The following is a 14,876-nucleotide window of genomic DNA, read 5'->3' as shown; positions in this document are numbered from 1 at the left end:
ATTCTCTGGGGTCTACAACAGCTTTTGTGCCGTTTGCACTATTATTCACCCCAGCACTGGGTGGATCACTGGTCTGCTCACCATGACCTTTGTGGATTTTTCCTCCACCAACAGCCTCCAGGATTTCTTCTCCTATAGTGTTTTCACTCAACAGACCATCAGCTTCACACCAGGAAATCATAGGGGACATCACCAATACTGTTTTGGTCGGCTCCATTTTTGCACTTTCACCCTGCTGATTTCTGTCGTTACAGTGTGTCTGTTCAGTTTCTGACTCTTTCTTTTTCAGGATTTCACTGTCTGACTCTACATTAGCGGTTGCTACTGTCAACGTGCCTTCCTCAACCTTCTCTCCCCACTCAGACGATATACATTGCACTACCCCTCGGCGCTTATTACGTCTTCGGCGTCGAGAGGAGATTTTATCTTTCTCAACTGTCTGTACCTCACTGTACTCAGTCGTCAGGTTACTAGAGTCAGTGTCACTCCCCCTGGTGTCCTGGACTAACAAGCCCCCACTTAACCAAGTGTTGAACCCCCTGTCTGGAGCTCTCCCATTTTTAACGGTCTTCCCCTTATTACACAATATCATACTACTAGGAACACTTTCAGCCTCCCGCTGTGATAGGGCTTCCTTTGAGCCTTTCCGGCTTTTACACAAGCAGCTGACCATTTCTGCCATCGACCACAAGTCCTCAAAAAAATTAAAGTCCCGGCCTATTATAATGGGATGCGGTAAGTCAGGCACTACCCCAACATTAACGGATCCAAACACCCCATCCGTCTCAACGACCACTCGGGACCGTGGATACTCTCCAATGTTCCCATGTCTGCAGCGGGCTTCTATCCTTCCAAGAATCGGGTAGGTATCGAGCGTGGCCCTCACCAGGGACACCAAGCTCACCGAGTCTACCAGCCCAGTCACACATTTGCCATCAACTTCCACAGAACACAGACGTGACTTCTCGTCAGCCGGGCAGTCTGTACCGCAGACCGGACACGAATAGCATGAACACCATTGTCCTTGGCTACTGTCCATTGGTGCCACTACACCTTCGGATTTGGGATGCTCCGCCCCTTTTCATGTCACCACCGTTTTCTGGGACCCCGCCCCCTTTTGGGTAACCACCCCTTTCCGGGCCTCTGTCCCCGTTTGGGTAACCGCCCCTTTCCGGGACTCCGCCCCCTTTTGAGCGACTACCCCTTTCCGGGCCTCTGTCCCCTTTTGGCTAACCACCCCTTTCTGGGACTCCGCCTCCTTTTGGGGTTTCTGTGGCTTCCTTGCAGTGTCTTTAGACCCGAATTCACACAGTTCCCCTTTATCTCGCTGGGCACCCTGTGTTCGTATTGGCCCCAGAAGGGAGTTCATCAACTGGTCCACTGCTGCCACATCAGTGCGCACTGACGGCTCCTGCTGTCCACGCACAAGGAACTGGTACAGCTCCTCCATAGCATCCATTTGTGCGCCCTCCATGCTGAAACAAGAAAACAAACAGGAGGGGCGCTCCAATGGGTAATACCCGGTGGTCTAAAGAGGGGGGGGGGTTAGAGAACCACTAACCTTTCCAGGTTGTACCGCTCGTACAACCAGGATCTCCAGCCTGTGGTGTATCACTGCTCACCAAACAGGGCCCCGCAATTCTGGGTTGGCCTGGAACCTCCAGTCACTGGTCTCTCGCCACTGCAGCACGGAACCCCGCAGACCCGCAGATTCACCGCCAGCAGCTGGAGTACGCTGTCCCTGTTCGTGGACCCACCGATCCACCGCCAGCTGCTTGAGTGCGCCAACACGATTTCCGTGGACCCGCCGATCCACTGCAGACAGCTTCGAATATTGTTTTCGTGGACCCGCCAATCCACAGGCAACACTTCCTTGCAGTGTGTAGACAGCAGAAAAAAAAAAAAAAAACAACCTTCGTGGACCCGGCTGATCCACAGGAACAACACCTCTGCAGTTGCTAGACGTGCTGCCTGGATTGCTGCCCGCTATCTAGCACCATATGTGAACGTTGCTTACCGCAACCCGGGGGTTTTACTCGCTTGCAGCGGTGCAGGGTAGCTTAGGCATACACAGGCAACACAGTCTCTCTAAAAAATGCAGCAGTTTATTAGTAACCAACATAAACTGCCCTTCCAAAACACAATGAAGTCTCTCCTGGCTTAAAGGAAAATATAACATCCACATACCGTGGGCTTCCAGTCCAATTAAGTGTCCATAGTGGATTCTCCACACTCTGGCTCCAGCCAGCGAACACAAGTCACTGTGGTTGCTTCCTGCAGCCACCAGCCCTCTCCAGCCAGGCTGCAGTATTTTTCCCCAGCCCTCACCTGGACTGATTTCCAGGAGTCTCTCTTCAGTCTTCACACAGACTGAGATCTCCAGCACACATCCTCCATGTGCAGCACTCTCAGGCTTCCCCCTGTTTCTAAAACTAACAGTCTCTTAAAACCCAACCGGATACACCCACAGGTGGAGGTATGTGATTCTCCAGCTCTGTCCATCACACTGGTCACAGTTTAAAGGGAACCTAACCCTTAATTACAACCCAAGTTCTGTGGAACTACAAGTCCCACCGTCACACCTTCAGTTCAATATCACAGGGGGATCCTTCTCCACTGTGACCATCCACAACATTGGTGGTCGCTACCTCACAACAGCTATAGGATTACTCTGTCCTAGATGCATTGCTCTATATTTTTCATCCTTAAATCTCATTTGCCAAGTGTCTGCTCATTCTGACATATTATCCAGATCGTTTTATAATATTGTACTATCAAGCTCAGTTTTTAACTTCCTATATAGTTTGGTATCGTCAGTGAAGACTGACACTTTACTCTCAATCCCATCCACAAGGTCATTAATAAAGAGATTAAAAAAAATTGGCCCAGCAAAAATTCTTGGGGTCCCCACTGCTCCCAGTACAGATCCCTGTGGTCCCAACTGCCGACTGTAGCCCAATTAGAGAATGTACCATTTATGACTACTCTTTGTTTCCTATTTTTTAGCCAATTCCTTACCCATCTGCATATAATTTCCCCTAATCCCTGATTCTGGAGCTTCATTATAAGACTGTTATGTGGTCCAGTATGAAATGCCTTTGAAAAGTCTACATAAATCGCATCAGTCTCACTACCTACTGTAGATCCAGATTTGTACTTACCTCCTCAAATAAACTAAGGATGTTGGTTAGTTACGATTTATCTTTTGTGAATCCATGCAGGTTTTCAGGTACTGTATTATTCTCTGCAATAAATATTTGGATATCATCTCTTAAAATGCTTTAAAAAAGTTTGCACACTACTGATGTCAGACTTACTGGACGGTAGTTGACTTGATTCACCTTCTTACCTTTCTTAAATATCTGTTACTACAGAGTCTAAGAAAATGAGATACAGAATGCTGTCAATTGCTGAGGTCAATTCCCTCAATATCCTTGGATAATTGTCATCTGGCCATGGAGGTTTTTCCATGTTTAATTTACTTAGATGCAGGCATAATTCTTTTTGTGTTAAATTAGTTATATCAAGTGATAAACTTTGATTTTTGCCTTGTAGAATGATCCCTGGCACAATTAGTTCACTGGTGAGCAGATGAAAAGTGCCTGTGTAATATCTCAGCCTTTTCTTTGTCCTCAATAATTATCCTGTTATTGTCTTTTAAGAAGCTGATACCATCATTTGGTTTCGTTTTGCGATTGATGTATTTATAAACATTTTGGAGATTTAATGTAATATCTTTTTCGATTTTATGTTTTAGTAGCTAATTTTGATGGCTTGATTTCTTTTTTAGATTTGCTATTGAGATTCATTCTTTATACTCCTGAAATGCTACTTCTGTATTCTCAGCCTTCAATATTTTGAATACCCTTTGTTTTTGCCTTATTATAGTTTGTACTGTCTTATTTATCCATAGTGGTTTCTTTTTATTTCTGGAGATTTTATTACCATAGAGAATAAGTTTTCTACAGGATTCTAGTAATATACTCTTAAACTTGCCCCATTTATGTTATTTACATAGACATACACATAATATATACTACAGGGTGGGCCATTTATATGGATACACCTAAATAAAATGGGAATGGTTGGTGATATCAACTTCCTGTTCGTGGCTAATTAGGATATGGGAGGGGGAAACTTTTCAAGATGGGTGGTGACCATGGCGGCCATTTTGAAGTTGGCCATTTTGGATCCATCTTTACTTTTTCCAATGGGAAGAGGATCATGTAGCACATCAAACATATTGAGAATTTCACAAGAAAAACAATGGCGTGCTTGGTTTTAATGTAACTTTATTCGTTTATTAGTTATTTACAATTTTATGACCACTTATAAAATGTGTTCATTGTGCTGCCCATTATGTTGGATTGTCAATGCAACCCTCTTTTCCCACTCTTGACACACTGATAGAAACACCGGAGAAGAAATGCTAGCACATGCTTCCGGTATCCATTGTTTCAGATGCTGCACATCTTGTATCTTCACAGCATAGACAATTGCCTTCAGATGACCCCAAAGAGAAGATACACTTCTGGGGTGGTGTTCAAGTAGGGTCCAAAACCGTCTCAAGTAGATGTAGAAACTTGGCACTCAAGATAAATGTGAATAGTGGTCTTTTATTGAGAGGAACTTGTAGGACCAGAAAAAGCACAGACATTTCGGTCAAAGACCTTCATCAGTGTGCGTGCAGGGGGTCCTCAGAAGGTTTAGCAACTGGCGTAGTCAGGCCAAAAATGATTGAGTTCCGTATTGACTTCCATTATACTGGTTACTCAAGTCGAATGGGTACGAGAACAATCACACTGCTCCTATTAACCCCTTGCAGTACTAGTCCTATAGTGGTGGTTATATACATTATTTACAAAGGTTTAAATCATCTGCTTAAATTTATTATTCTCTATTTACTGCTAAGTTTAACCCCAAAATAAAACAAACAGCCCCTAAAACAAATTGCTCTTACCAGGCCCCAAACAATTAAAGTTGGCAAGTGAATGGGCTCTCACATACAAATCTACATCATTGTCAGGTCCTTCTGTGTTCTACAACTGTTGGCGCCCCCTGGTGACTAGAAGCACTATCACTTGTGCAGAGTGATACTGGTACCCGGTTTGTTTGTAAGAGCTGCAGTGCGATGCAGCTGGAATGTAAAGGGACTTGACAGCGATGCTGATCTCTGTATGAGAGCCCATCCACCATCGGCAATTGCCAAATGTAATTGTTTTAGATATGATGAGTGTGATTTTTTTTAGGGGGTTGTCTGCTTTGTTTTGGGGTGTCTGCTTTGTTTAGGGGAGTCTGCTTTGTTTTGGGTGGTGTCTACTTTCTTTTGGCCATGTCTACTTTCTTTGGTGAGGCGTTCTGCTGTATTCTTTAACTTTGGTAGCTGCTTGGATACATCTTTATGGAACCACAACTAGGACTCATTTTTGGAGTAGGGCTTATATTTTAAGCATATTCAAAAAAAGTCCCAAAAATCCTACTAGGGCTTATTTTTGGGGAAGGTCTTATTTTTGTGGAAACAGGGTATTTTACCAACTTTTAAAATTAAATCATGTTGAAATAATGCTAATGTGCCCAAATGAGAGCCACAGAAATACATAGTGCTATTTCAAAAAGTACATATAGTATGAAAAACAAGTGGTCTATAACATTGGCAGTAATGCTCCATGCTGTGCAGAATTTTTTAGGTTTCCTCTTGGCATCTATTAAGTTTTGAATGACTACAATAATTAGCAATAAGTTCTTCAGCTGAATCACTTTCTCGGTTTCCTCATTTGTAGCTGCTGACTCTATTTTCTCCAACATATTCTTGAACTTTGCTTCTGCTTTCTTAACATTGGCATCTGATAAAACAGTATAAAATAAGAGACAGATTGTTACACTGTTCAATAACCCCTTAAAGGGGTTCTCCCAAAAACAAAGTTAATTTTAAAGTTGATTTTAGTCAATGGATCTTGGAATAATAAGTTCCCCAAATGGATGTGTTTAAAAAAAAAAAATGTTCCTGTGCTGAGATAATCCTATATACAAGTGCATCTCAATAAATTAGAATATTCTCAAAAAGTTAATTTATTTCAGTAATTCAATACAAAAAGGGAAACACATATATATAGAGTCATTACACACAGAGGGATCTATTCCTATATATTATATAGAGTCATTACACACAGAGGGATATATTCCTATATATTATATAGAGTCATTACACACATAGGGATATATTCCTATATATTATATAGAGTCATTACACACAGAGAGATCTATTCCTATATATTATATAAAGTCATTACACATAGGGATCTATTCCTATACATTTTATAGAGTTATTACACACACAGTGATCTATTTCTATACATTACCGTATTTTTCGGACCATAAGACGCACTTTTTTCCCCCCAAATGTTGGAGGAAAGTGGGGGGTGCGTCTTATGGTCTGAATGTGGCTGCGGGAATGTGGGTGCTGCGGTGGAGCGGGTCATCGGGGGCACGAGCAGGCTGTAGCAGCCTGCTGTGACCACGAGGACCCACTCATTTAATATGCACGCCCATCCCCCGCCCATCATCCCTCAGCGCTGAAGCAGGTACTGACAGGTGGGCGGGATGATGGGCGGAAGATAAACAGCCGGTTCGCATAATCACCCCTGGCAACTACGGCCTGGAGTGATCATGAGCAGCTGTATTCACTGCTCCCCGCGCATCATCATCAGCGCGGGGAGCAGTGAATCAGTGTACAGTACTCACCGTTCCCCTGCAGCATCGCTCGTCCTCCCGTCTGTGTCAGCGACAGCGCTACTGAGTGGAGCCGTCCCAGTTACCCTGCTGCATCGCGATCATCTCCTGTGTCTGTGCCGGCGGCTGGGTGGAGACTAGCGGCGCGCACAGCGATGACGTCATCGCTGTGCACACGTGTCCACACGCAGCCGCCGGCACAGACACAGGAGATGATCACGATGTATCAGGGTAACGGGGACGGCTCCACTCAGCTGTGCTGCCGCTGACACAGACGGGAGGACGAGCGATGCTGCAGGGAGTGAGGTAAGGTGAGGTGAGTATGAACGTTTATTTTTTTATGTGCCGCAGGATGCGGCCATACACCAGGATGGGGGTATGTTATGAGCAGGATGGGGGCATATCAGCAGGATGGGGTCATATGAGCAGAATGGGGTCATATGAGCAGGATGGGGTCATATGAGCAGGATGGGGTCATATGAGCAGGATGGGGGTATATGAGCAGGATGGGGTCATATGAGCAGGATGGGGGCATATTAGCAGAATGGGGGCATATGAGCAGGATGGGGGCATATCAGCAGGATGGGGGCATATCAGCAGGATGGGGGTATATTGTGAGCAGGATGGGGGTATATGAGCAGGATGGGGGTATATTATGAGCAGGATGGGGGTATATAGCAGGATGGGGCCATATGCCATGATGGGTTATATAGCAGGATGCGGCCATATGCCAGTATATAGCAGGATGCGGCCATATGGCAGGATGACGGTATATAGCAGGATGAGGGACATATACTGTATATACAAGGCAGGAGGATCATTACCAGGATGCGGCACCTTAGTAGAGAATTTGGGGACATTACCCCCATAACAGTGTCAGCAGCAGACCCTCGCCCCATAACAGTGTGTCATGACCACATTTTTTGCTTAAAATTTTATTTTCCTATTTTCCTCCTCTAAAACCAGGGTGCGTCTTATAGTCCGGTGCGTCTTATAGTCCGATAAATACGGTATATTGAGTCATTACACACAGAGGGATCTATTCCTATACATTATATAGAGTCATTACACACAGAGGGATCTATTCCTATATATTATATAGAGTGATCTATTTACAGTGTTTATTTCTTTTAAAGTTGATGATTATGGCTTATAGCCAATGAAAACCCAAACGTCATTATCTCAGAAAATTAGAATAATTAGCACAAAACACCTGCAAAGCATTTAAAATGGTCCCTTAGTCTGGTTCAGTAGGCTACACAATCATGGGGAAGACTGCTGACTTGACAAATGTGCAGAAGGCAGTCACTGACACACTCCACAAGGAGGGTAAGCCACAAAAGGTCATTGCTAAAGAAGCTGGCTGTTCACAGAGTGCTGTATCCATGCATATTAATGGAAAGTTGAGTGGAAGGAAAAACTGTGGTAGAAATAGGTGCACAAGCAACCGGGATAACCGCAGCCTTGATAAGATTAAGAAATGACCATTCAAAAATTTGGTGGAGATTCACAAGGCGTGGTCTGCTGCTGGAGTCAGTGCTTAAAGAGCCACCACACACAGTTGTATCCAGGACATGGGCTACAAGTGTCGCATTCCTTGTGTCAAGCCATTAATGACCAATAGAAAACGCCAGAACCATTTTACCTGGGCCAAGGAGAAAAAGAACCGGACTGCTGCTCCATGGTCCAAAGTGTTGTTTTCAGATGAAAGTAAATTTTGCATTTAATTTGGAAATCGTGGTCCCAGAGTCTGGAGGAAGAGTGGAGGCCACAATCCAAGCTGCTTGAGGTCTACTATGAAGTTTCCACAATCAGTGATGGTTTGGGGAGCCATGTCATCTGCTGGTGTAGCTCCACTGTGTTTTATCAAGACCAAAGTCAGCGCAGCCGTCTACCAGGAAATTTTACAGCACTTCATGCTTCTCTCTGCTGACAAGCTTTTTGGAGATGGAAATTTCATTATCCAGCAGGACGTGGCACCTGTTCACATTGCCAAAAGTACCAATACCTGGTTTACTAACCACAGTATCATTGTGCTTGATTGGCCATCAAACTCGCCTGACCTAAACCCCATAGAGAATCTATGGAGTATTGTCAAGAGGAAGATGAAAGACATCAGACCCAACAATGCAGACGACCTGAAGGCTGCTATCAAAGCAACCTGGGCTTCCATAACACCTCAGCAGTGCCACAAGCTGATCGCCTCCATGCCACGCCGCATAAATGCAGTAATTCATGCAAAAGGAGCCCGACCAAGTATTGAGGCATTTACTGTACAGACTTTTCAGTAGGTGCCAATAGTTCTGAGTTTAAAATCATTTTTTCAGGTAGTCTTATATAATATTTCAATTTTCTGAGATAAAGACTTTTGGGTTTTCATTGGCTGTAAGCCATAATCATCAACATTAACAGAAATAAACACTTGAAATGGATCCCTCTGTGTGTAATGACTCTATATGATATATAGGAATAGATCCCTCTGTGTATAATGACTCTATATAATATATAGAAATAGATCCCTCTGTGTATAATGACTATATAATATATAGGAATAGATCATTCTGTGTGTAATGACTCTATATAACATATAGAAATAGATCCCTCTGTGTGTAATGACTCTATATAATATATAGAAATAGATCCCTCTGTGTGTAATTACTCTATATAATATATAGGAATAGATCCCTCTGTGTGTAATGACTCTATATAATATATAGGAATAGATCCCTCTGTGTGTAATGACTCTATATAATATATAGAAATAGATCCCTCTGTGTGTAATTACTCTATATAATATATAGGAATAGATCCCTCTGTGTGTAATGACTCTATATAATATATAGGAATAGATCCCTCTGTGTGTAATGACTCTATATAATATATAGAAATAGATCCCTCTGTGTGTAATGACTCTATATAATATATAGGAATAGCTCCCTCTATGTGTAATGAGTGACTCTATATAATATATAGGAATAGATCCCTCTGTGTGTAATGACCCTATATAATATATAGGAATAGATCACTCTGTGTGTAATGACTCTATATAATATGTGTTTCTCCTTTTGTATTGAATTACTGAAATACATTCACTTTTTGAGGATATTCTAATTTATTGAGATGCAGTTGTATGTGCTCCTACTATGTACTGTGTAATGGCCGTGTCTGACTGTACAGGGACATGGTCTGATCATACCACATCTCCTGTGCAGGGGAGCATGCAATAGCGTATACAGACATTACAACATGGGACCACAGCTGATTCTTTTTGTGAGATAAAACATTCCCTGCCTGTTTTTAAAAAAAACCCAAAGAATAAATTACAATCCCATGCTGTAATGCTTGTATACTTTTTTACTTCTTCCTCGACCCAGGAGATGTGGTATGATCAGACCATGTCCCTGTACGGTCAGACACGGTCATTACACAGTATAGATATATAAGATTATCTCAGCACAGGAACATTTTTTTTAAACACATCCAATTGTGGAAATTATTATTATTCCAATATCTAATAATTAAAATGAACTTTGTGGGATTCAAGAAATGTATACCTTCCGCCATCCCCCCTCTGTTTTAAGAATCATAACTTTTTATGTTTTCATCCACATAGCCATAAGAGGGTTTGCTTTATGCAAGACAAATTGTAATTTTGAATGTCCTGGGAAATGGCAAACAAATTCTTCTTTAAATTATTTTTCCCTTGGTACTGTCATGTCTTCTCCAGTATGTACAATGTGTATTCAAAGTAGGGATCCACCAGAATATCTATGAATTTTAGGATGATCCAAGAAACACTAGACCAAAGGGTATGTGCAATGAGCCTCCGCCAACTTGAATAAAGCTGGTGTAACTATGGTCTGTTGTGGTTTCTAATTTATGGTTCCCAAGATGTTTTAAGACTAAAACCTAAGTATACTTCAACAGTCTCACGTTGTTATGGCATGGTGGGACTGATCAATAAAGCTACTGTTATGTACATACCTAAACCAACATGGGAATAGGGAGAAATAAAGCCTACAACACAGCAGTCGCACCCACAGCATGATGGTTCCTGTACAGACTAGAAAACCACAAGCCACAGAACTAAAAACACCAATTGGATCTGACTCTCTGAAAGGCCATCGAGTGGTTTCTTGTTCCTCCTGAGGAACCAGAGGGAAGGCTGCAATGCACAGTTCACCAAGAGAGGGAAAGTGTGCAGAGGTAGAGGGGGATTCAAGTTGAGGAAACTTAAAGCAAGTACCCAAGGGGGGAAAAGAAATATATGAATATATATATAAATGAAAGTAAAAGAAACGTTCCCGGGGTGTCACACGGAGCGATGTGTGCTGCCTCTGGAACGACGAACAACCAGCGCGCAGAAGGAGGAACGACTTTATGAAAATGAACAACGTGTCAACGAGCAACGATAAGGTATTTTTGCTCGTTCACAGTCATTTGTAGCTGTCACACGCTACGATATCTCGAACAATATAAACAACATCTGAACATAACCATATGGGGGAGATTTCTGGTGGTCACAAATGATCATCATAACCCCTATAAAGGACATAAAGGATACAAAATCCCTGGTAGTGACTCCATAAGTATATGCACAACACCAAAGAGAAAGAGTCAAAAACACTACCTTCATGCAAAGACAGTAATTTATTAAACACTTATATAACAAACAATTAAAAACTTCAAGGTGTGCTGGTAAGGATACAAACAGAAGTGGAGCATGCCCACCATTGCTGGCACTAAATATATTGGGCAGAATAGCCTATAGCTGGGAATTATGTGTCATGAATGATAATCTATCAAAAAAGCACTCAGTGGTTACGCGTTTCGCGAGGGCTTCTTCACAAGGGGGGGTCACCTTGGTGACCCCCCCTTGTGAAGAAGCCCTTGCGAAACGCGTCGGGGTCCGTGGAGCTGCATCACCTTTGCTGACTGGCTATTATGGGTATGTGTTATCTTTAACCTCATGTTGATATAAGTCTCTTTTGGTCACCAGTTGGGCAGGAGTGGAAGTGGTGCCTTGTCCCCTTCCCTCATACAACCTGTGAGCGGTTTGCTCTATTTTTTTGGGATTTACTGACTGCCTAACAGTAATTACATCTCTGCATTACGTTGCACTGTATGTATTTTACTAGGTAACCACTGAGTGCTTTTTTGATAGATTATCATTCATGACACATAATTCCCAGCTATAGGCTATTCTGCCCAATATATTTAGTGCCAGCAATGGTGGGCATGCTCCACTTCTGTTTGTATCCTTACCAGCACACCTTGAAGTTTTTAATTGTTTGTTATATAAGTGTTTAATAAATTACTGTCTTTGCATGAAGGTAGTGTTTTTGACTCTTTCTCTTTGGTGTTGTGGATATCTCGAACAATGTCGGATGTGGGTCACTACCGACGTGACCCCGACGACATATCGCCCGATATATCGTAGCGTGTGACGCCGCTTTTACACAAAACAAGGGAAGAAAAGCAAAGATAAGGGAATCATGAGCAGTTGGGCAAGGACCGACCAGGCAGTGGTCCAGCAGGGAAAAAAAACTGACCATGCAGCAAGAGGTCATTGGATTGGGTCCTAAAACTGAGGCATGAAAGCTACATTCACAGTGTCTGTTTTTATGTCTGCAAAAAATCCATCCATTTTTCATAAAGCCTCTTAAGTGTGTGTTGGAAGAAAAGATCAGAGTAGAACATGCAGATTTTTTACATATCCATTAAAAATGCATGCGTATATGGCCCTGTGTCCTGTACGTGGCCCGTGTCTTGTACATTTTTTAAAACAGCACACAAATCAGAAAACCTGTTGAATAAAGCCTAGGTAAAACATTGTTGGAACAGAGGATGAGTTGGGAGCATAGAAGTTCTGAAAACCTGGTCACTGCTGACTATTCATCTTTCCACATGAAGTTCCCACCTTGCCTCATGTTAAGGAATACCTTTCATAAAACTCACCTGGATCCGGCATTGTCTCCGTATCTGAGTCCTTAAGTCTATTGAAACATAGAATTCTTGATAGATACTTAACAAAGACAATCTCTACCCAACAGGGGACATCTGCTTTATTTTCAGACAGCATCAGGATGTGGGACATCAATATGGACTCCAGAATACTGACCACCATGGCAGCCATACATAAGATGCAAAAAATACCTGTTAACGACACATTACAGATATGAGTACACTTCATAACGCATTGAAAAATAACGGTGAATTATCTACCACACTATCTCAAGTGCTTTCTGACAACCCAATCTGTTGAGACACCAGCAACGCAGCATATCCTCTTCTCCGCATCTCTTCATAAACATCATTGGTCTGATGATGGAACCATCCTGGTTCCAACATTGTGTCTTTTTCCAGGCACAACGGTATGTCTTGTGATTAGATGGTTGTTGGTGCTAACATATTTACAGTTTAGAGCAATGTAGGCATTACCTCTTAATAGTCTGGCATATTGTGTAAAAAAAAAGCCTAATAATGACTCTAATATATAAAGTCATCTATGTGATTTATGTGCTTATACCTCGGTTCTGAAGTATAACGGCCAAGTTTGGTGCCACTGTCTAGTGGTGTAACCACCAAGCTAAGATTTAGTAACTTCCAAGTTAATTGCCTCAACTATTCAACTCAATGCCTATATAACCAGTCATTAGTATAGTCATAGGCGGGCTTTGCACGTTGCGACATCGCAGGCCGATGCTGCGATGTCTCACGCGATAGTGCCTGCCCCCGTCGCAGGTACGATATCGTGTGATAGCTGGCGTAGCGAAAACTATCGCTACGCCAGCTTCACACGCACTCACCTGCCCTGCGACCGTCGCTCTGGCCGGCGACCCGCCTCCTTCCTAAGGGGGCGGGTCGTGCGGCGTCACAGCGACGTCACACGGCAGGCGGCCAATAGGAGCGGAGGGGCGGAGATGAGCAGGATGTAAACATCCCACCCACCTCCTTCCTTCCGCATATCCTACGGAAGCCGCAGTGACGCCGGTAGGAGATGTTCCTCGCTCCTGCGGCTTCACACACAGCGATGTGTGCTGCCGCAGGAGCGAGGAACAACATCGGACCGTCGCGTCAGCGTAATTATGAATTACGCCGACGCTGCAACGATGATACGATTACGACGATTTTGCGTTCGTTAATCGTATCATCAAGGCTTTACACACTACGATATCGCATGCGATGCCGGATGTGCGTCACTTTCAATTTGACCCCACCGACATCGCACCTGCGATGTCGTAGTGTGCAAAGCCGCCCATAGGCAATGTAACAAGCATTGCCCAAATGTTAATCACTATATATCATGTAAGGCCATGGCCTGCACATAAAGTGCAAGTGCTTTCAGATGCATAGAGAATTCTACCCATGCATTTGTATAGCAGGAGAGTGGAAGCATAATATAGACACGGTTGTTCTTTTGCATGTGTTTACTGACATGATATGAACATCATCGACCATCTGCACCGTAAGGGGTACTTTCCACACTACGACATCGCAGCTGCGATGTCGGTGGGGTCAAATCGAAAGTGACGCACATCCGGCGTCGCTGTCGATATCGGAGTGTGTAAATCGTTTTTGATACGATTAACGAGTGCAAAAGCGTCAAAATCGTATCATCGGAGTAGCGTCTTTCATTTCCATAATTACGGAAGGACCGATGTTACGATGTTGTTCCTCGTTCCTGCGGCAGCACACATCGCTGTGTGTGAAGCCGCAGGAGCGAGGAACATCTCCTACCTGCGTCCTGCAGCTCACGCCGGCTATGCGGAAGGAAGGAGGTGGGCGGGATGTTTACGTCCCGCTCATCTCCGCCCCTCTGCTTCTATTGGCCGCCTGCCGTGTGACGTCACTGTGACGCCGCACGACCCGCCCCCTTAGGAAGGAGGCGGTTCGCCGGCCAGAGCGACGTCGCAGGGCAGGTGAGTGCATGTGAAGCTGCCGTAGCGATAATGTTCGCTACGGCAGCTATCACAAGATATCGCAGCTGCGACGGGGGCGGGGACTATCGCGCTCAGCATCGCAAGCATCGGCTTGCAATGTCATAGTATGCAAAGTACCCCTAACTGTTGCTCAATAAAACAGATGGACAGTACAACTCAGGGATTTTCACCCTTTGACCTCTCTATAGAGATGTAGACTTCAAA

At 43.6% G+C, this 14,876-nt stretch overlaps 1 protein-coding gene across 8 annotated transcripts in view; it reads right to left on the bottom strand.

Moving 5' to 3' along the window:
• Positions 1–4,275: 4,275 nt before the first annotated feature.
• Positions 4,276–14,876, bottom strand: part of LOC142254635 (5-hydroxytryptamine receptor 3A-like) — a 99,700-nt gene continuing 89,099 nt past the window's right edge. For all 8 annotated transcript variants that reach the window (XM_075325792.1, XM_075325795.1, XM_075325798.1 and 5 more), the window contains 2 exons: positions 12,688–12,885; positions 4,276–5,843 (listed from right to left, as the gene is read on the bottom strand). In XM_075325792.1, coding sequence (XP_075181907.1) covers positions 5,566–5,843; positions 12,688–12,885 — 476 coding nt within the window. In that variant the 3' untranslated portion in view covers positions 4,276–5,565. The remainder of the gene's footprint in view (positions 5,844–12,687; positions 12,886–14,876) is intronic.

Source organism: Anomaloglossus baeobatrachus, chromosome 10, assembly GCF_048569485.1.
Source record: "Anomaloglossus baeobatrachus isolate aAnoBae1 chromosome 10, aAnoBae1.hap1, whole genome shotgun sequence".
Classification (NCBI taxonomy): Eukaryota; Metazoa; Chordata; class Amphibia; order Anura; family Aromobatidae; genus Anomaloglossus; species Anomaloglossus baeobatrachus.
Note: the sequence above shows the minus strand (reverse complement) of the source record. Positions and strands in the feature narration are given on the sequence as shown.